The following is a 23559-nucleotide window of genomic DNA, read 5'->3' as shown; positions in this document are numbered from 1 at the left end:
TTTATTTATCGCTAATTCTAATTTTTGTTCAAGAGACAATTCCTTTTCACTATCGACATTAGTATCATCACAATCTTCGATAACTGAACTGAATTCTTCTGAATGTGGATAGGTTTGTGGGTAAAAAAATTTAAGGAAATTTACTATAAACTTAATCAGATTGGAATTGGTTCATTTCTTTTCTTTTTCATTTTTATTTTTAAAATCATTATAATTATGTAAATACCTTGGATTCGATTTTTCAGTTTCAAAAATCGTTCCACCATTAGGAGTAAACTGTTTCAACGTGTTTTAGAATCTAATATTAACATATATTTTGTTTTATTTTCAGTTAATATATATTTTAGTAATATGTCATTTTTTTTATATGGGAACGTTTAAATATCTTAACAATTTTTCGAACTTTAGAAATTATAGGAAGCAATTCTTGATGGGTTAATATTTCATCCTCATTAGCAATACCTTCTCCAACAATTACATTGTCATTTTCTTCATTGTCAGTATCACTCACACTCTTACTCTCTTCAAAGTTGGAATCCGAAGTTTCTATATCCGCAATATTTGGATTCTTCTGTTCTTTATTTTTTTGGTATAATACATCTATTACTCCTAATTGAATTCCATGAGCATAGCACAATTGCTGATTTGCACTAATCAACTTTCCAACTTTTTTCATAACTGTTGCTCCATCAGACGTTAAGGATACAATATCTTCTTTCAGGATAATCCATTTTTCGCTAATTTAGATTTAAGCGAATTAATTTCGCCCATTAGGGAGACATAAAAACAAACACATAAACTATTTTGCTATGTTGGCCATTCCTGAACATATAGTGGAGACAATTTTAAAAATTTCTAGCAAATACCGAAAAAACGGTATTTAAACTTGTGAATACCGGTACTACAAAATTGTACAAATGCCTCAAAATACCGGTATTGCAATCCCTACTTTGAATTTTAGAATATTTATAGTCATTATTTCATTTATCAGAAACAATATATAGATAAATTTAAGAAATATTTTACAAATTGTAAGTATTCTGACTCATCACTTCCTATTGCAAAGGGCATTTATTATTTTGTCAAAATTAAATAACCCATCAAATTGTAAGGATATGAAACTAATTAAATACCCATTTAGAAGTCTTAAGGATATTTATCCTTTATTGCGGCCAGAATTAGACCCGATTAAAACTACACCGAATATTTTATAACAATTTCAAAAATCACCTGGAATTAAATTTTTGAAATATTTTATTAAAGTTATTAAGATATGTAAGTGATACAAGAAATTAAAAATTGATTTGTTTTTCAGATTCTGAATTTGTGGTTAATAGAAAGGGTAAAGTCTCTATGGGGGGGGGCATGCTAATAATAATTGATAAAGTCCCAATTTCTTGGCATACTTTTGAATTTCAATTCTTTAATCTGTTGGTTATTAAGGCAAATAATATATCTTTAGCTGAAGCTTCAAAGGAAACTATTTGGATTCAAAATATAATAAATGAGTATAAATATTTTAATGTTGAATTTTCAGAACAACCTTTGATTAATTGTGATGAACCAAGCTGCTAGAAATGTTTCACATTATCTGTAGAAAATCACAAAACAAAGTATATTGTGGTCGGGTTTCACCTTTTAGGAAACTTAGTTTAAAAGGGTTCTCTAGAAATTAAATATGTCAATAATAAAAATAACAAGACATATATTTATTAAACCTTCAACTAAAGATGCAGTAACTAATTTTTTTTAAGGGGTTAGTTTTAATGTGAACTTGTAAATTTTGACCTTTTATAAGTTATTGCATTCTGATCTTTTCATAAGTTGTAATGAAATTGTACTTTTGTGAGGAAATAATTTGCATGAGGTGGCTGCTTGTTGAAATTAAGATTGCAAACAATTTATTCTCCTTTTGTGCAGTCCATAATCCTATGTCATGATTTATACACTACGCTTTTGGTAAGTTGTGAATGAATTTAAACCTTGTATCTTGTATTTCTGTGATTAGTTAGTGTTCATTCATTCTTTAGCGAGCTTGCTTATGTCTTTTAGTTGAAGCTGTTTTAATATCTTTTATTTTAATTAAAAATAAATATAATTTTAAATTCTTTAATTTCATCCATCAAGATTCCTGCCAGGATCAAACGTTGCATCCTGTCATTATGATGGAGCTTTATCTGAACGACAAATGATGCACACATGTACTGGACTTTTGGACCTAAATGTTTTCTGTCCGATGGTGTTATCAATACACGTTTCTTTGAAAGGATTGGCCCCGTATATTAGAATTTTTCTCTCCAAAGTCAGATTAGGTTTGCGCAAGTGTCTGTAAATTAATTTGTTTTTACAAATATACACATGCTATCCAGTATAAAGAGAAGCATTTGCTTATTTGAAAGCGATTATTCATAATCCCTCTTCTTATTTGGGATGGAAGGCTATAGGAATTTTTCTATCAAGGCTTGCATCAATAATCTAGTATTTATTTAAGTACTTTTGATGAAAGTGAATGCACTACACTAGATATTTATTTTTTTAATATTAAATAGAGAATATTTTAAATAATTTTATTGTAATTGAAAATGAGTTTCTACTATCACATATTTAAAAATGATACATTTTTATATTAAGGGTACTTTTTATTTATTATCATGCACAGGGTGTCCCGCAAGGTATGCGGAGTCTATTTTTTACCGATTCCGATAGAACACGTTAAGACGAGTATTTTAATATACAACATGTGGGGTCACCGAATATAGCGTCATAGTTTAATTTCATGAAAAACGTTAATTATGAATCCGACAGTTTCTATTCCAAATTACGATGCATACGACGATTGCCCAACATGGAAGCTTCCCTAGGTGACTATGCAAACTCGTGGCAACCAATGAGAGGAAAGGCCCGTCTGCAAGTGAATATGCAAATTCCTGCAGCGGCATATAAGGCTAGAAAATGAGAATGAGTCCCGCGTTATGCGCTAAAAAATTTCTGTGTAATGTGCGTATTCATAATAGCAAGTATTCGTAAATGAGCAAATATTCGATTGAACGTGTTTTCATGGTGCTGACTTATCATGAATTGCACTCGTATCACAGTGTGATGAAAAAATTCAGCAATCACCACAACATAAACGGCACGACGATCAAAAGAACATACACAAGAGTGAAGGAAACCGCCGCTGTATTAGTGAAAATGTGAAGGAAAAAAAGAGATTTGTGCAAGAACAGAATCTAATTTTCAGAAAGTGAAAAGCAAGTCCATTAACTTCGGTACGGCAGGTGGCATGAACAATTCGACAAGTCCAAAAGCACGGTGCATCGGTTAATGAGGAGGGGTGCGGCTCTGTTCCTGTCCTCCCGCTGGTATGGAGAGAGGGGGGGGGGCAGCTCCGGTGTCGTCCTCGTCATCTGACTGAGGTTCAAAATTACGAGGTCCGTCCCAAAATAGCCCTAGTGTTGCTTTAAACGGGACGTTAATATAATTAAACTAAACTAAAAAAAAAGAGGAAAAAAATTCAAATCAATCAACCATTGACCGATTTGGATGGTTTAAGGAGGTTTGATTTTGCAAACACGATGATTAATAAAGTTGAATGTGGTGAAATTTATTTTAATTGGATATGGTTCAGTGACGAGGCGCTCTTCTACCTCCAAGGATATGTTAACAAACAGAACTGGAGGTTCTGGGCCATTGAAAATCCTCATTATACAATAGTTCGGCCAATGCACCCACTTAGGCTCACAGTCTGGTGTGCGTTATCTGTCGAGGGCATCATTGGGCCAATTTTTTTTTTTTATAAAATAAGTCACCGGTGAAGCTTATTTTGACTTTTTGAATGACAGTGTCATCCCATTCCTGCTTAGCATAGACAAGATAAGCGATTATTGGTTTATACAAGATGATGCTAGACCTCATTGCACTCTCTAAATTTCGATCTCTTAGCTTAACATTTTCACTATAGACTGATCGAGCTCGATTCCATTAGGAAACAAATAATGGTAGAGTATGGCCACCTTCCTACCCTGATCTTAACCTGTGCGATTTCTTTTATGGGGATGTTTAAAAGACAGTGTATCTCACACAGCCCACAACATTGGACGACTTGAGAGCAGCAACTGAAACCAAGGTCAAGGAAATTGGAAGATATTTTGCAGAAAACAATTGAGAACTTCGATTCCAAACTTCGCCATTTTATTTGTCCGAATGACCGATTGTCAATGATTTGTCGAAAATCTATTGTATTGAAAGTTATCGATAAACATTGATTTTCACTTGGTTTTGTTTTCATTTCTTGAAGTTTTCATAATGCAAGCTTCTCACCTTAATTAGATTATGACGCTATATTCGGGGACCCCACATGTTATACATCAAAATATTTATCTTAACGTGTTCAATCCGAATCTGTAAAATTTAGACATTGCATATCTTGTGGGATACCCTGTACAATAATCACTTAACATTGTTTTATTATGTGGGTCTCAGTGTCAGATTATTCAGCATGATACAAGGTCAGAAGAAAACTGAAACTTTGGTATTGACTGTTGCCAAAGAAAGTTTAGCACCTCCTCCATCTTTGAAATTAGATTCCTGGAGGGTTTGAAAACGATTCCAACTTTATATGATAGCAGTATTTCTAAATACGAAACCTGAGGTTTGGAAGGCTGCAGTTTTACTTCACATAATTGGAGAATATAATACATTTGCTGTGGATACCAGATTCTATGATGGATCAAATTCTTATCAAGCTTGAAGCTTGCTTCATTCCTCAATGTAATGCTACCTGTTTATTTCTACTTATGCAGCATGAAGGACAAACTGTGGATGACTTTATTATAGTACTTACTTACTATCTTGGCAGTTTCTTTCATTTATTAATTATAAGCCAGTTGGTTTTGAAATCGATACAGTAGCTCAGGCAAATGTAATTAAAGAATTATTGGCTGACATTTTTGGCTCTGAATTTATTGTATAACAAACTTCAGTTAAGTTGACTACATATGCTAATCAATTCATCGACTTGTTAGAAAGCTGTAGGTTACCTATTAAAAAGAAAAGGATTTAAACTCTCCAGGCACTTATTTACATTTTCTAGTTAACCAAATATCCATATCAACCAATTTTAGGATTAAATGCATCTGCAGATAAGTAAGATTCATTAAAAAAATGTGACAATGTAATAGTGTAAGTTATTTTTAAAAATAATTTTAACCTGATATATAAATATAATCAAGTATTTTAAGGATTGTGTAAATTACCTGGTAAATACTCTATTGCTTTGTCTAAAAATTCTGTTTCTGTAACTAAAAATTTTATATTTTTTCTTTTGGAGTCCTGAAAAGCTGAACTTGATAGAATGTTTAAAGCTAGAGTAATCATGGAAGTGGTTGAATCAACAGATTGTGTTAGTTCATTAGTAAGAGTTAAGAAAAAAAATTGAACTTTAAGAATTTGTTTGCATCCCAAAAGCCCAATAGAGCAATTAAGCATCCTCAGCATAATTTATTTACATTTGAAGATATAACTTGTAAATAGACAGGAACTAAATATTTTAGTGTTTTAAATACCATTGCAGGCATTTGAGCAAATATCGTAAAATGAAGAGAATTTGTATTTGTGTATTCTTTTATCTCATTTGGCTAGGGGCATTGGTTCATTTTGGTTAGGGGCAGTTTTGAAGCAAAAGGATAAGCCAGTTGCTTCCGTTCCATCAACTTTAATTCGAATTCAGCGTAATTATGCCCATTTTAAGAAAGAGCTTCTAATGGTAGTATATGGATACAAAAAATTTCATTAGTATATCTATGGTACCAAATTTAAGATTTATTCTGATAACAAGACTTTGTTTGCTATGTCTAAAAAAAAAATTATCAGCCATAAAGTTGATGATACAAAGATTTTATTTGTAGTTAACGTGTAATGATTATGTAATTATATACACACACACACACCTAGTTTGGTGAAAAGTGCTCTTGAGAAAGTATCTGTCTGCTACTTTCAATAGCACCTTTGGTTAAAAATTACTTCTCAAGCCCAGAGAAAAACTAGTTTTGGCTATTTTAGTTATACTATTGATATCTGATATTAAGTTGCAAGAGATAAGTGATGCTGATAAAAATGACCATTTATTGCAAGAATTAAGATCACAATTTGATTATTGGAATTTGATTGGGTGTATGTGTATGTGTAAGATAGTAGTAGGTGTGCGAGTTTTGTAACTAAAAATCATTTGCAATATTAAGATGATCTGCTTTTTGTTGAAGTTTTGTTGTTAAAGCTAGATTTAATTGTTATACTAAAAAAAATATATATACAGAAAGAAATTTTGAATAGATAACATGAAGGGCATTTTGATAAAGTTAAAACTTTTTAAATAAGGCTTAAACATTGTGCTCTGGGATGGGATATCTAAAGATATCAGGGAGATAAGAGAGAAATATTCAGTAGTATTAAATTACAAATTGGTAATGCACCTGAGCCTGATATGCCATATGAGTTTCCTACTTCCCCTTGGATCAAAGTGGCTGTAGATTTCTTCTACTTTAATGGAAATAATTATGCATAAGTAGTAGTCAGAATTCATTGAAGTGCGATTAGTTAGCTTGCTTAGTGGTACCTGCAGTTAAATCCTACATTTTTGCAAGTCAATATATTTTACCTGAGTTAATAAGTGATGGAAGACCATCATTCAGTTCCCAAGTCTTTGAATATTTTGAAAAACTTTAGAAATTTAAGCATATAAAGGTTAGTGCTAAGTATTCTAAATGCAGTGGTCAAATAGAAAGGTCCACACAGTCTATTAAGCAAATTTTCTGAAAAATTTTGGCAGACTTGAAAAATGTGTCTAGGATCTAATTACTCTCCTGTTGATTTCTTAATGAATTGCAAACTTTCATTTGTTTTACCAAGTTGATCAATTGAGAAAGTAGTAGAAAATGAGAATTATTGCTACTTTCAGAAAAAAGCAGAGATATAAGCTTGCCACGTTTAAATCATATCAAGTGACTTTGTCTGAATTACAACTTGGAAGTCCTGTGTTTGTGCAAATTAAAATTCTTCAGTGAGAACCAGCAAACTTTTATGACAAAAGAGAGTTCAAACGTAACACACTCAAGCACAAAGTGGAGATATATGCTCTAGAAAAATCGTATTCATTTTAGACTTTAATTCTGATTTGGTGCCTGTGAAGAATCTGACAGATTTTAAGAATTTTATTGGAGTTATTCTTCTAGAGTCTACATCTGAAATAATTGTCAAATGTCCGTATCAAAGGTCAAGTAGTTTGACCACTTAATTGTTATGTAACTTGATACCATAATAATATATATAATATAACTTGTTCAATTACCATTATTGTTCTATTAACTGTTTCAAATTTTCCTTGGTTTTTTTTTTTTTTTTTTTTTTTTTTTAAAAGGGCCATATATTGGTGTTATTGTATGAAATTAGGAGACAGTTTTTCCATGCACATGTGATGAATAAACATTATTCTGTTAAGTGGGTCTCAGTGTCAGATTATTCAGTGTGATACAACAATATCTTTCTATTTATCTTGCTATTAAGTTATAATTTCCATTCTGCTCTTCTCTTTGGCTAATGGAAGAAAAAAAAAATCGCATTTTATAAGTGTAATTATTGTCAATTTCTATAACTGTATTTCCTTAAAATAGTAGTTTAACATTTTCATAAAATATCTTATTAACAATGTTTTGTTTAAATGCACAATTTTTAAAATATCTGTGAAGTATTTAATCTACATTGTATTATTTTTCAATATTTATTCCTTATTTTACAATTATTATTCTTTTTTTATTTAAGGTTACAATGTGACAATTTTAGCTTATGGACCTACTGGATCAGGAAAAACTTATACTATGGGTACAGATTATAATCCTAAAACAACTTCAAATCCAGATATAGGTATTATTCCTCGAGGTATTTCAGAAATATTTCGAGTAATAGAATCTCAGAAAGATTCAATAGACTTTTCAGTAAAAGTTTCCTTCCTTGAGGTAAGTAAAGATTTCATTTATGGTAAACAAGTCCTAACGCTCATATAAAAGTACTATATTTAACTGTAAAAAATATCAAAATTTTAAAATTGTTTGCAATTATTTAAAAATTCAGATCATTGTTCAGTTAAATAAAAACATTGTTTGATTTTTTCTTGCTGATTCTAATTTAGGATGTTTGTATATTTGCAATTTGCATTTTAAAATATTACTTTATAATAAGGGGGAAATGAAAGTAGATTTTGAACATCTACGTGTTCTAAGTTATTCACATTTTTATATCTAGTATATTATATCTACAGACATGACATATCTCTGCAGATTTCAGCCTTTTTGGAATTGAATTTTATCATTCTTGAGGTTAATTGATTTTCTTTTATTTAATAATTCTGCAATATTTTTAATATTACACACTTTTTGTATAAATTTATTTATTTTATTGTTTAATCACTTATTTTACTTCTCATTGTTTTTGCTTAGCACAAATTATTATTTTTTAAAGCTAAGTTTTTTTTTTTTTTCTTATAAAAAATATGTCAAGTTTTCTATACTTAAAAATATGAATAAATAACTGTTTGAAACTGAAATAAAATATTCTGGAATTGCCATTATCAATATATTAATAATACTCTCTAAGATTATTTGCCTTAAACAACTTTCTTTTTTCTTGATTATAACATTTATACTCTCTATTCCTGAAAATTCTCTCTTCATGTTGATTTTTTTGTTGTTATTGTTGCTTCTAAAATATGTAAGCTAGTCTTCTGTTTAAATTGATTTTTAAAGTTTTTGTATTAATCTCAAATTTTACTTGCTATATTTGCAAATAATTTCCTTTTTTGATAAATCATGGTAATGTACTTAAAAAAGGAAGGTGCTAGTTTTTATACTGTTTATATCGAAACATCTTCAAGTGTAAAAACTGAATATAAGTGCTTTTCTCAATGAAAGGAGGATTGGGAGGTTGCTTGGTAAAATGCTAAAAGTATATTTATTTCCCAATATATATGTTATATATTTACCACAAATTCATTTTCTTACTGTTTTTTTTAAAATTAAAATCCACAACAGTGTAGAAGCAACAAAGTTTTACCATAAATAATATCCTGTAATCTGAACTAAAATTTTGAACTATTTCCTTTCATATTTTTGCCACATCTACAATTTGGACCAATTAAAATGAGTGTGGAACTTTTTATTACTTAATCTGTGATAGAAGAATCTCAGAGGTGCAAAACACGAAGGCATATTTTTGACAAGAGGAGTAGAGATGCCAAATTTTCCCATGAAAATGAGTTGAAATGGAAGGTGTCTTCTTCATTGAATAGAATAATTGTAGAAATTTGCAAGAAGTTTTAGCAGTTATGTGATTTGGAGGGGAAAATATGAATGTCTAATTCCAACTATACTTACTACTAGATTCAGATGACACTGAAAGTAATCCACATATCTTCTAAAATCGGCAAACATGACTTCAAGCTCGAACGAATTCGACTAGGGGCTTTCATACCCTCAAAAATTGGTTACCTAATCATCAATAGCATTTCTTTCAGATATATATTACATTTAATGTAATATCAACAAATTATTGAAGAATAGATATTTCCAAAGAATTTTAATTAATTAAAACAAATAATAACATTATTTAAAATTATTTAAGACTTTTATTATTGACTAAATATATAAATGAAATAAAAAAAAAGCATAACATGATTTTGTTGATCAAACAAATTACTTGTTAGACATTTACATTTTTTTTTTCGTTAAATAGCAAGTACTTTTTTAAAGTTATCATTGCTCAGTTTAACATCATAATAATCACCCATATACATTTTTGTAATGAGGAGGGACTTTAGTGTTTTTGTATTCATTCTAAAATAAGATTCCCTTTTATATATATATATATATAAATTTCCTAACCATGCTGAAAAAATTCTTTTACTGCCAGAATTAGTGAGCAAAGTTTTAGAAAAGAGGCATTTTCAGCCTTTTATATAGTTATCTGTAGTTTTTCAATCCTGTTTTCGCCTAATTTCTGCAGCAACTATGGAAATTCCGTAATTGTTGGAGGGTATAGGCTTTCATAGCTGTCACAGGCAACAAAAATAAATTAATTAGTGTGGACTCACTTGGATTTAATTTCTTCAGAAATCCAAGCTGGAAAATTCTCTGCCCATTATTATAATATTACTCTGAATATTTCTCACAATTGCCTTGAGCAGTGCCAGCTGTGAGGGAAGCTTTTCAAAATTGCAGTTGTTCAGAACTTATTTAAGATAATTAAAAAATACTTTAATTTGCCTATCATGTTATTTTCTATGATGCTACAGACATAAATAATGCAATTAAAAACTTTGCTCTTAGAATAAAGTTTTAGTTAAAGACAGAATTTTTATTTTTAATTCCATTAATTTTTCAATATATATATCATAATCATATTCTATTAGTTCTAATTAGAAGTTGATTTGTGTTTTACATTTTGTTCTGTTATTTATGTATTCTTAAATTTATGTAATAATAATTTAATTCATTGACTCATATCATAAAGGTTGCGTATATTTCAATAAGTAATGTACATGTAAGAACTTTTTTAACAAATATGTTTATTATATTACAAAATATGCATACATGAGTTTGTTATTTGTACTCTCTGCAATGCACAATTATAAAATTATTCTTTCCAGAATAATCATAAGAATTTCTATAAATTTGGGGGCCTTTTATATTTAAGGGTGGCGATTTTGATCTGTATCCTCTGGGCAGTTGAAACCCATGCTTCATCACCTGCATTAATAGTGTAGATAGCACTAAAAAAATTACAATAGTTTATTTTTTAGGATTTGATATCTTTTATTGAGTTTTCACATATCTTGGATGAAATAGGCATGGAAATAAATTTCTTAAAGAAAGATTTCAATAATTCTAGTCCATTACTATTTTGAAATGTTTCTTGCATTATCAGCAAATGTCTAACTCTAAAGAGGATGCCATATTAATCACTGGTCTTTTTATGTTTTCAAAATAGAAAATACCTGTAATTGTGAATGAAATTAAAAAGTAATAATTGATTTGGTATTTTGAAAAGGCTTATGAAGTTCTTTAAGAATAGCTATGTTTGTGAAAGTTATAATAATTTTTTTTAAAGTGCAGAAAAGGGATTAAATACATTCATATTTTGTTGAGAGCAAAAAATTAACTTTTATTTGAGTATAAGAAATATTTTATAAATTAGTTTTTTTTTATCCTGTACAATTCATAATTTTTTCCAAATGATGAATTTTAATGAATAATTATACTTAAGCCAAATTTGCTTTTAATATTTCCTTCAGTTATTATTTGTAAGATATGACATTAATTTTTTTCTTACTTCTTTGACTGTTTGATCCAGAAGCATAAAATATTTAATTTGGATATTCTTTTTTTTTTTTAAATAAGAATGTTTGAATTTAAGTGAAATTTTGATAGCTTTTTAAAGAATGAATTCATTCTTTGTACCTTTTTATATTTATTAATTCATTTCTAGCTATACAGAGAAGAAATATTTGATCTACTTCAGAAGACAAAAACTGCATGCAGCTTACGAGAGGATGCTGAAGGTATACGAGTAAGTTACCTGCTTTGTATTTTTGGACCTTTTAATGATGGGGAGGAAATGGATATTTAATAAAGGGGGGGATTTCATATTAATGTTTTTACTCTCTTTATGCTGAGACTTTCTCAATATTAAATTATAAACAAAAAATTATAATGCATAATGAAAAATAAGACTTTCAGAAGTAAAATAAAAGAATCCATGTATTCTACTTTGGAAATTGCATAGAATATAAGTCATTGAAAGAAAAACCAATTTAGATAAATTGTTCAAAAAATGTTATGAAATAAACATGTTGAATTAAAATTTATTGTACAGTAAGACACTCATAATGATAAACAATATACAAGCTGCTGTCACCATATTTGTTACTGTTATAATTAAATTATTTATTTGATTTAATTTTCTGCAATTATTGGTTAATTTTTTCTTGGGGGGGGGGGGTTGTAATAATGTCTGTAACATGGAATTTTTTTTTGGTTTTACAAAATCTGTCTCAAAAATTTAAATTCCAAATGCGTTTTTTTAAATTTTTTTTTATCAATTTTTTTATGGAGAAAGATGAGATTGCACTTTCCACTTCTCATGAAGATGCTAATAATTTGTTTTTGTTAATTAAGAAGCTAATACAAAATATATATTTAGTTTCAGCATAATAAGGAAGTTTTTTAAATTGACACCTTTATGGTAATTAAAACTTAAAATTTTTATTGATTAAACATTAAGAGATAGCTCCAAACTGAGAACTGAAACAAAATTAATTACTAATTAATGAAGAGGCTTCTTATAGAGAATAAGATAGTTATAAATTATTTGAACTTTTTAGAGAACTAGTCTCGAAGAAAGTGAATCGCATATTTTTTTCATAAAATCTGTATATGAATGGTTGTCACTTTAGTACCAAGACTACTTTATTGTTCCTTCTTAGTGTTATCAGTGTTTATATTTTAAAGGAAAATAGTGATGATTTGTGTTCTTTCATTTGAAATCTTTTATATCATTTTATATATTTGAAAGCATAATTGTATTTTCTCCTTTCAGGTAGTTAATTTGACTGAAGTACCTGTTGAATCTGTCGAAGAAGCATTTGTTACATTGGAAAAGGGCTCTAATTTGAGGCATACCAGTGCAACAGCCAAAAATTTAAAGTCATCTCGTTCACATGCTATTTTTTCAGTATATATTGAGCAAACAGATAAAAGAACCTTCAACTTTAAACGTTCTAAATTCCAACTGGTTGATCTGGCTGGATCTGAACGTATGAGTTCCAGTAAAACTGCTGGTCTACAAGTCAAGGAAGGTAATGCAAGAAAAAATCATTGTTGCTGCTTTTTTTTAATGAAGCAATCTGGTGATTGACATGTATTATATATTTACATGTTTACATTTGCATCTGAAAAAATATCTTTATTACCATTAATATGTTTTTCTAAAAACAAATTCATATTGTGTATATATTATGCCACATTTGAAAAGAATTGTATTTAATACTTTTTTAAATTTCTGAAGAAAAACATGAGGTTGCTGAAATGCATTAGAATGAATTTTTAAAATATGCAATTACAAGTATAGTTATGTTTGTAATATTAGATTTTATTAGCTACTTGCATGCTTCAAAATCCATTTACTTGGTGTTAATATTGATATTTTTAACTTGCGAAGGTTACTGATAAACTTATGCATATTGGAGGAAATATAAAATTGTTAAAAATTGTCAAAAGTTTGCTTTGATTGAACAAGAGTTCTTGAACATAGCTATTAACAGGGTGTATAGCATCATTAAAAGTGCTAAAAAACTGCTTATTTTTGATGTTCCGTATATAAATGCTTAAAAGTGGGTTTTTCCCCCCATCCAAGTGTTTATATTTTCCTTCTGATGATGAAAGAAATCCCATTTCACCCCATTTTCTTTGCAGTGTCGGGTCATTTAGTGTTTAACAGATTTTAATATAACCAGAGGCCAGTGAAAAAGATTCTAAAAGGTTTAAGAAAAACTAGATAGGAGAAATATATCCTTTTCATTTTGGTGACTCTTCTTTCATTTTCTTTTCCGTGTTTTGCAGAGGGAAAATCCTTTCTTTTTATATATACTTTTATATATTCAAAAAAAAATGGTTTATATATATATATATATATATATATATATATATATATATATATATATATATATATATATATATATATATATATATATATATATATATATCAGTTGGTGTTTTTCTTCATGCAATTACTTGTTTGTAGAGCATTCGTTAGTTATATTTCAGCGTCATTTAGCGACTCGCCATTAATGAATTATTTAAATATTTTACTTCAATGAATCTTTGCAAAATATTTTTTAACTTTGTAACTGTATACCAGAAAATGTGTTTTCCATTCATTATAAACTTCCAAAAATGAATACACTGAATGATTGAAGGCGTTCTTAAAATAAAAATAAAGCTAAATGCTTTTGATGCTAAAAAAGTTGAAAGTTATTTGTTACTTTTGCAAAAGATACCAAAAATAAATTAATGCCAATAAAATTCCTTTTGTACTTTTTCGTATACGAACTATTTAAAAAGAAAGAATTGCAACCGCCATAAATTTAGAATTTAAAATTTTGCACAATCTCCATGATTTAAACCTTCGAATAACATGTTTCGGAATTATGTCTATATGTGAACAAGATAGCAAAAAAGACTTGAGCTGGATTTTCTTGGCAACAAATTTCCAGATTTTTATCAAATTTCGAATAAAAACTATTTCCATGAAGTTTTTGTTTGTCTGAGTACAATTGAATATGATAACTTTAAAACGCAAACGGCTACGTCGGTCATAAGTCCGTTAACGAATTGACCATCTGTCGGACTTTATGTTCGCAGGCACGTAAATACTGTAACAAAAGGAGGGGAAAATGCAATTTAGATAAATTTAATTTAGTGACTTATCTTCTTTTTAAAATTGTAGCTCTGTCACAAATTTTGTATTCAACTGCTCGTAAAAAGGTTTTCAAGCATACTCGTGTTTTTCACTATACTAGGATTTTGAAAATAAAAATATGTATGCTCGTGGCTTTCACGATCTTGCACAAGTTCCCTACTTTTTATGCAAAGAAGGGGGGTGAAAATACATTTATTAGGGAGTATGCAATGAAGAATTTGTTTCACCTGTGTTGCAAAGCGTTAAGCCATTTTTTCCAATGTAGCAGAATGATCTACTTTTCGCCTTATATGCATCTGATAATCAAGAAATTTGTACAGAATTACCGCACTACCGGGAAAACCTCGTAAACATACCGATACCGCTTTCTAAAGATTGCAAGAATGAAAGATCGTGGCATCGCTTCATAAACGGAACAATACCATTCGCGATTGTGTAATGCAGAAACTCGCATCTTTTCTACTCTTTACCTCATTTTCTGTATAAATCAGTTCAGTTTCGATTTTGAGACAGTTGTTCTTTTTCCATAATATTTCCGAATTGCAGCTAATGAGCATGCGCGAGACTTATATAAATGTGTGAAAGATTAGAATACATTTCTCTGGCAGAAACAGCAACATTTAATCTGCAGACGCATCGCGGTAGTATTTAATCACTCACACGTGAGTTTATGGAATGGTTTGCTTATCATTTGAGAAATTGTGAACTTATGCAGTGTAGATTGGAAAATTTTTTTAAACAATAGGCTGCTCAAAATCCATATTTAATACGAATTGGACCGTTAAAAAAAATCAATCTTGATTTTGCTGAAAGTGTTCAAGAAGTCCTGCAAAATCCATTTGTTGCTTTCTGCTCACTTTGTAACAAAATAATAAGTCTAAGTAATAAGGGAAAACTGATGCTAATTAGTCATGCCAAAAAGGGGGGGGGACAAAATTGTGTGTTAATTCAAAAAAGTCATAATTAATATTAGATTTTGTATCTGAGGGAATGAAGGAGAAGGTGATATGTCAGGTCCGAAAACATCAAATTTAACGCCCGTAGATAAACCGATTTCGAACTCTTTAGTACAAGAACAATAATTTAAAGCTGAATTTTTATGAACATTAAAACTTGTTGCATCGTTTTTAATGCATTCAATGATATATCGAAAATATTTTCACATATGTTCACTGAAAGTGAAATAGCTAAAAATGTACGTACCTTATTTGTTGAAGATTAGCTCCATGAAACTGATAGCTGAAAAATCTTCAGAAATTGATGCCCAAATACATGATTTGGCAAAAATGAATAAATAAAAAAGTAATTTTGCTTTGTAATGTTTTAATTTTGTTAAGTAATCATTAAATAATTTGTATCATGGTAGCAAAAATGTTTTGTATGTGATTACGATTAAAGAGCATCTGAGGTAATATATCTCCCCCTTAATATATGAATTTCGTCTTGCTAAATTTTAGAAAATAAATAAAGAGAAATTGTGTTTTTTTGTATGGAAATATCAATTTTTTTAATATGCTCCTATTTCAAATTTAAACCGTTGCTTCCTTTCCTCTCCTTAAAATTGTATTGCATTATGATTACTCTATGAGTGCTATTTTTACATTTCCACTTATCTGAATATACATACAGGGAAAACAGGTATTTTTCCCCCCATATTTAAGTGGCAACCCTGTTTTAAAACTTTTAAGTTTTGAAAGAATATTCTTACTTGAAATTATTTTTTCAGTAAATTGCCTATGTCAGTGTAATTTTTTTAATAGTACACAATCGATAAGGAAGTGCAGGTGTAAGAGAGAACAAATTATTGTAAGTCGCACATTTCACAAAAGAAATATCTGATAAAAATATATGCTTTTCAAGCGTGATTGTAGATTGCTTTAAAAAAAAATAATAACGTTCGAATATATTTTGAATAAATCTCCAATAAATTTTCCTACAGTAAGAAATTGTTTTGGCAGAAAGCAAGTAAGTGTGAAAAAAAAAAACAAAAAAAAAAACATGTTTTATGTTGTATTTTCTTCAGAAAAGATAAAAAGATGCTATTCTCATGGAGTTTATAGATTTCTTGGTCAAATCATCATTACTCGATTTTGATAATTTTTATATCAGGAAAATGAGGTGGGATTGCTTTTTTTTTAATCCTTTATTTAAAGACCATAAATTTTTAAAAACTGTGGATAGTTTTGATAGTTGTTTTTATTTTTTTCTCATGAACAAGCATCTTTTGAAAGAGGATTCATCATTAATAAAAATATTGAAGGGGGAAATTTGAAAGAAATATATCATGTTTCGTAACATGTAGTCTGTGGCCACATAAAGCAGTCTAGCAGAATCTAGTCAGTAAATATTACTAAAAAAAATTGAGAACTTTAGAAACCTGAGCTCATCCAAAATATCGCCTATTTTTGTGGGAACATATGGCAAAAGATATAGTTGTCAATGGCATGAAGTTGGAATCTGATTTTTTTAATATCTTTAGGGGAAAATGCCAGAAACATTTCATTATTAATAAATATTTATTCAGAAAAGCTATTAGTGAGAAAATTGAAGAAATTGAAAGTGTTTGGAAAGATCTCTAAAAAGAAGCAACTTTTTATTTACATATTTAAAAAAAATATCATGAACTAATGGGTTCACTATGATAGGACAATAACAAAAAGAGCAAAATACTAGATAAAGTGCACACATGCAGGATTACAAGAACACAACAATACCAGTATAACCAATTTCTAATGCAATAGATAACATTATACTTCCAAATTATGACCTTATAATGTAATATTGGCGAAATTGTTATGCTTATAATACATGCTTATGTGCAGTATAAGTGATCAAGACTTTCTTTCAGTGACAATACAAGGTTTGCATTCTGTCAGCTATTTTCAAAAATGCTTATCTGCTGACAAATCTTTGAAGAAGCTGCTGTATCTTATTTCTTTTTATAATGTCTTTGAGGTTTCTTGACTTAGATTTTTATGTACTTCCATATAAAATCCAAAGTCTGTATTTATATTTGCACTTCGAAATAAATTTACTTCTATGTGAATTTCGTTTCTTGATCTGTTTTTAGTTATCTCAGAGAATTTTTATCAAATGTTGTTCCTTTTATTATGGTAGGAATCAATATAAACTTGGGCTTATTATCTCTTGGAAAAGTTATCACTCACTTGATTGAAGAGAAACAACATATACCATACCGTGACTCAAAACTAACAAGGTTGCTGCAAGGTAAGGGGGAAAAAATTAATTTTATAATTATTATTCATTATACTGATCTACAGCTTCACATTATATTCATTTTATAGATTCTCTTGGAGGAAACAGTCACACTGTAATGATTGCATGTGTTAATCCATCAGCCACAAGTACTGAGGAGACATTAAGTACTTTGAGATATGCAAGCAATACTCGTCGTATTAAAAATCGTCCTGTTGTTAATGTTGATCCACCTGCTGTGCAGATTGAAAAATTAAAAAAACAGGTAAACTTATACATCTGTTTTTTTTTTTTTTTTTTTTTTTAGTATGCTTATATATATGGTGGTATATGGATTATCCTTTAATTTTTTGTTGCCTCTTACAAAAAGAAATTTGTTTACCCTTAACCAAAACAATAACATCCCTGTTCTTCATTAGATAATTTAAGATGAGAAAAGTTTTCTGCTTCTTGTTTGCAGGGAAGAAAGTTGAGTAATGAAATATTAAAATTTAGTTGTAACAGTTTGAATTATTGAATGTGTAAAATGGAATCTAAAGAAAATGCTAAAATAAGAAGCTTTATTATAAAGTTGTATTAATACCAAATACAATTTTTCATGCATGGATAAATTGAAGGGGTGATAGAAGAGAGCATGGGGATAGTGACAATGAAGATGAGCCAGAGGAAAAACTATCAGCTGGTCACAAAACTTTGCAAACTCTTCAAATTTTAAGAAAATTACTCCGATGCTGTGAAAATCTTTTGCTGAACTTTATTCATATGAAAGGTTTATCAAGTAAATGCTTGATAATTCAATAGTCCCATTAACTTTTTAAGGAAGTTTTAATATATATATATATATTTAATCTCATATGTTGTATTGGTTTTTCTACTTCTAATTAAAGCAAATGAAATATATAAATGGTGTTTTATGACTTTTTTTTTTTTTTTTTGCTGTTATTATATACTTACATAATTGTATTATTTTAAAAGAATTTAGAATATTTGATATTTATGATTAAAAAAAATCAACACCATTGCTATTTGTTGAAGCCCTATTATCTTTAATTTTACTTTATTTTTTAAATACAGTCATTTATATTCTATACTTTGTAATGTACTCTAGTGTAATCTACTTTTCTAGAATTCTGATATTTTACTAAATAACAGATTTACATTTTATTACATTTCATTTAAAGGTTGAAGCCTTACAGACTGCTTTATATGAATTTCAAAGTAGAAATGGTTCTGCCACCTACATGCCTAGTTTACCTGGTGATGGAAAAGCATCAAAAGCAGAAGAGCTGCAAGTAGAATTACATGATGCTTTTTCCAGAATCTCTAATCTGGTTGATAGAATTACTAAGGTAAAGTAAAATATCTGTATCTGTGTTATTATTTCAGTTAGACAATTATATTCTTGATAATTAACTTTTATTCTTTATTAGCTTGAAGATAAAGGTGGTGTCATTCTTGACAATATACAATCTTTGTATGAAAAGATAAAGTAAGTTATTAATGATTAAATCTGTAATTCTGATTTTTGCTACAATTTTCCTACTCTTGCAAGTAAACTTTAATTTTGTATTTTCTAAGCATTCTTTTCTGTTTACTCTTTCGGTTTCTGTAGTGTCGCTATGGATATTTTTATATTTCTTTTTCTGTTTAAAACGTTTAATATTACTTATGTATAAAATACGTATATCTTTTCACAATTGTATATTTTGATTAGTTTTATTTCATTATTGCAAAATATCTGTTGTATATATTTTCTGTCTGAATGTGGATCCCTTTTACAGATTGCTTGTTACTGAGATGACTGCAGCAGCAGATCCAACTTTAAAAGACCATCTTGTAAAATTAGAAGAAATTCAGTCTCATTGCTTTCAATTGATGGTAGGAAAAGAAATAAATTACAAAATTTAATTGACATTATTTTCAAAAATGGGATATTTTGGCTATATCTATATGTATTTCTTGTTAGATTTCAGCAAATGTAACAAATTTCGAATATGATGAAAGTGTGCAATCTGCAGAAGCACAGAGTAGTAGCTTAGAAGAAAGTGAGGAATCAGAAAATCTGAATCCAGCATCTGAGCTTGAATTAAAAACTCTTGAAGAAATGAATGATAAACAAAAAGCTCGCAGTGAAAATTTGGAAAGTATTAATCGAACTTTGAATATGAAATATGACCAAGTTAAAAACATGGCCGCTTTCTTCCAAAATTATGAAACCACTGTAAATGAAGTAAGTAATTTTTGTTGTTGTTGTTGTTGTTGTTAATCTCTATGTATTATTAGAGTTTTTAGCAAGAACTATATTTTTAAAAAATCTGATTTTCAATGTTTGTGTTATATAGCTTCAATGTGCATTTATTTAAACTATTAAAGAACTATGTTTTGTTACTTTATAACATCTAATTTTAAAATGGAAATTCTACTAATTTTATTTTAATGAAATCAGCAATAATTATAAAATTCAGTCAATAAGATTTGGAAGTTGATCAATATGTATCCGTAAACTCAATGAATTCCAACATTTTGTTGCTTCAGTAGTTTGAAGTGAAAGTTTTAGCCTTGAAGAAAATGCACACAATACTATATCAGATGAAAATGGAGCTGATGAAGACATACTTCAGCAATTGCCAGAAAATTTATTTATGCAATAATTGTGAAATAGTACATGTTTGTCCTTTAGTTATTGTGCCACAATTTGTGGAGTATTCTATGAATTGCATCTTATAAATGCCACAAAACTCTCAACTAATACTAATAAAAAATTTGACAAGTTGATAAAAATTTCTTTTGATTTCTGAATGGTTCCTGTTTCAAATGTTCAGAAATCTGTTCCATGATTTATAACTGCATTCTGGGGTAGTAGTATCTTTGGAAGCATATTTTGGGATATTTTTTTCACAGGGAAGGAGAGAGATTCAACAGTTTGGGAAATTAAATTCCCAGAGACTTAAACACAAGTGGTCTTTTACAGTTGCTTCATTGGATTCAAATGACATACTCTTTAGTAATACTTCAGATTGTTAAATAGTAGCCCAAATATCTAATATATGCAATATGCTGTTCATTAGCTAAAATGAATATTTTATCTGACCCTTTTTACATTTGATACATTCTGTTCCTAAAACATGCTATAAAATCTTATTCACTCAGATTCTCTTAATTATGGTAAATTGTCATTCTCGCAGCCATTTTGCTAAAAATGTTTGCATTCAAAAGTTCATTAATCAATAAAATGGAATTTATTTTCAAAGTATGCAAGAAAAGGATATTTGAAATATTGTCATATGATTTTAAAAACCATTATAGATCTGAGAAAACTAGAAGTGTAAGTTTTTTATGCCAGAAAATAGTTTTAAGTTCTTTCTTTAGTAGCTTTTTTTTAAGCTTTTGGGAATTGCGGTTTTTAATTTTTCTTATATAAATTGTTCTCAATCATGGCTGGTTGAATCCGTTATCTATAAATATGAATTATTCCTTCAGTTTAGAAAGATTTTTACTGATTGCCACTATTGTAAGAGATGTTTATTTCTTGTTGAATGATTGGATTGATTATTTATTTGAATATTTTTGTTTCACTGAAGAAGATTTTCATTTTGTTCTGAACACATAAAACATTCTATTTTACTTCAATTCATTTACATAGAATGAAATAGTTAAATGTTTACTAATTGAAAACTGAATAAAATGATTAAATTTTTATTCAAAATATTTATAATTATGTTTTCCTCCTCCCACTCCATCCCCTCTACAAGCAATAGAATTTTTGCTTGTGTTACATCTACCAAAGTCATTTATTAAAGAGGTTGAAAAAAATTATTACTTGATTTTCAATTCATTAAGTATATTTCTGATTGGCAGAGCTTAGCATTCTTCTGGTAAAAAGTTTGACATAGTAGGAGAAATTTGGTCATTTATTAGTAATTCACTATAAGTTGTAAATTATTCCCACTGAAGCATTTACTCATTTAAAAATGGATTACCAGTGCACAAGTCTCTAATTCAAAAGAGAGTAAAGGTATAAAAAAAATTTCAGGTAGTTGTGTAGAATTAGCACTTGATTTTTCATGTTTTACTCTCACTGAAAATTATTTCTGAAATAGTTATTTATAAATTTATAGTTTATTTATAAATAAATGCAACATTTATTTTTGTATATTTGCGTCTTTTTATTTTGCATTTATGAAATTACAATAGTCTGAATTATCCAACATAAATGAATGTCAGATAAGTGAAAATGCCAAATATCAAAAATAGAAAATTGGGTACATTTTTTATGTGAAACAATATGCACCATGTATTTAACTTAATATACAGCATTTCAAGAAGTCATATAATTAATGAACTATGTAACTACTCCCATCTGAATAAAAAGAAATAAAAATAAAAATGAATTTTTAAACAGAATTGGTTTTAAGTTTGTGATAGCAGGTTACTCTATTACTGATTAATATTTTTTTTCTGTCTCATATATCTCTTTACTGTGTCTATTGTTATGCTTCCTTACAAGTGGAAAAAAAAAAACATATCTAACAATAATAAAAAATAGCTTATACCCAAGCGCTCTCTTATTTTTCTCATGTATATCTAGTTTGCTTCTACAGCATTCAATTTATACTTTCGAATAGTTTTTACATCACTAATCTTTGGTTCATCTGTTTGAAAAACAATTCTTTTGCCCTGTAACTTCCATAATAAAATGAGTGTCTAGAAAAACAGAAACAGAAATTTGACTGAATTCAGATGCAACAACCAATATTCAAAAAGATAACTACTGGTCCAATCAAATTAGAATCTCCAGTATCACTAACTCTACAACTGACTGGGAACACGTCTTTTCGATCTTTGTCTTTTTACAAATGAAGAAAACAATCAATTCATATAACATAAGTGAAAACTGCTGTGTACTTTTTAGGTAGATTCCTACAGGGGAGGACTACCTATTGCAGTGCTTCTCATGACAAGACTCCGGGAAAATTTCTACTTCACAGATCATGGTTCCTAGAATCCAAAACAGCACTTTGTCCAAAACTTTAGAAAACATGATAACTTTAGTAATTTTGCTTGGATTTTAACGAATTTTGAATATGTTGTAAGAAATGTAAAAACCTCGAATGAGTTCGTAAATGGGCCATCAAACTCAAAGGGGTTGGAAATGGTGAAGGGGTGATATTTTCATTTCACTATAACTTCCTTAATACTGAAAATAAAGAAATAAATCTAATTAGCGCCTCATTAAGACGAACAACTTTTGTATTTAAACTTTTTTGATAATTGCAACATCTTGGAAGTTAGGGGCTAAAAAATGATTTTCAACCCGTAATTTTGATTGTTTCTCACATCAACAATTTATTTTGCCAGTTTTGTATAAAAATGAAATAAAACTTTTATTTCATTTCCTTTATTAGAAATTGTTTAAATGCACATGGAGCAAAGATTAAAAGCTTGAATAAATCTAATTAATTTAAAATAAAGAAAAATTTCCAAAAGCTGTGTTTTTTAGTTCTTATATATATTAATTAATCTTGTTATCTTCTGTTAATTTGACGGTCCTTTGCTTTAACGTCTGCCGCATTACTGAGAGTATATTGTATTAAAAAACACTGTAAAAATAAAAGACGATCATTATGGCTTTAACCTAAGTACTTTTCATCAACGGATTCTGAGACGACCACATTTCGACGACTCCATCTCATTAAGGGGTGAGACGCTGAACGATGAGTGCATTTCCGGTATTCCCTTTGACCTTGGATTTCCCCTATTAGATACTAGTAAATGTAAACATCTCCTCCTTTCATCTTTTCTTTCACCCCTATTTTGACG

General features: G+C 28.9%; 1 protein-coding gene across 1 annotated transcript in view; it reads left to right on the top strand.

The window, feature by feature from the left end:
* Positions 1-23559, top strand: part of LOC129961060 (chromosome-associated kinesin KIF4-like) — a 73756-nt gene that overhangs the window by 8781 nt on the left and 41416 nt on the right. The window contains exons 3-11 of the mRNA XM_056074869.1: positions 7816-8009; positions 11533-11613; positions 12643-12901; positions 17641-17751; positions 17829-18004; positions 18921-19088; positions 19170-19228; positions 19521-19617; positions 19706-19969. Of these exons, the coding sequence (XP_055930844.1) occupies positions 7816-8009; positions 11533-11613; positions 12643-12901; positions 17641-17751; positions 17829-18004; positions 18921-19088; positions 19170-19228; positions 19521-19617; positions 19706-19969 (1409 nt within the window). The remainder of the gene's footprint in view (positions 1-7815; positions 8010-11532; positions 11614-12642; positions 12902-17640; positions 17752-17828; positions 18005-18920; positions 19089-19169; positions 19229-19520; positions 19618-19705; positions 19970-23559) is intronic.

This window comes from Argiope bruennichi, chromosome X2 (genome assembly GCF_947563725.1).
Source record: "Argiope bruennichi chromosome X2, qqArgBrue1.1, whole genome shotgun sequence".
Classification (NCBI taxonomy): domain Eukaryota; kingdom Metazoa; phylum Arthropoda; class Arachnida; order Araneae; family Araneidae; genus Argiope; species Argiope bruennichi.
Note: the sequence above shows the minus strand (reverse complement) of the source record. Positions and strands in the feature narration are given on the sequence as shown.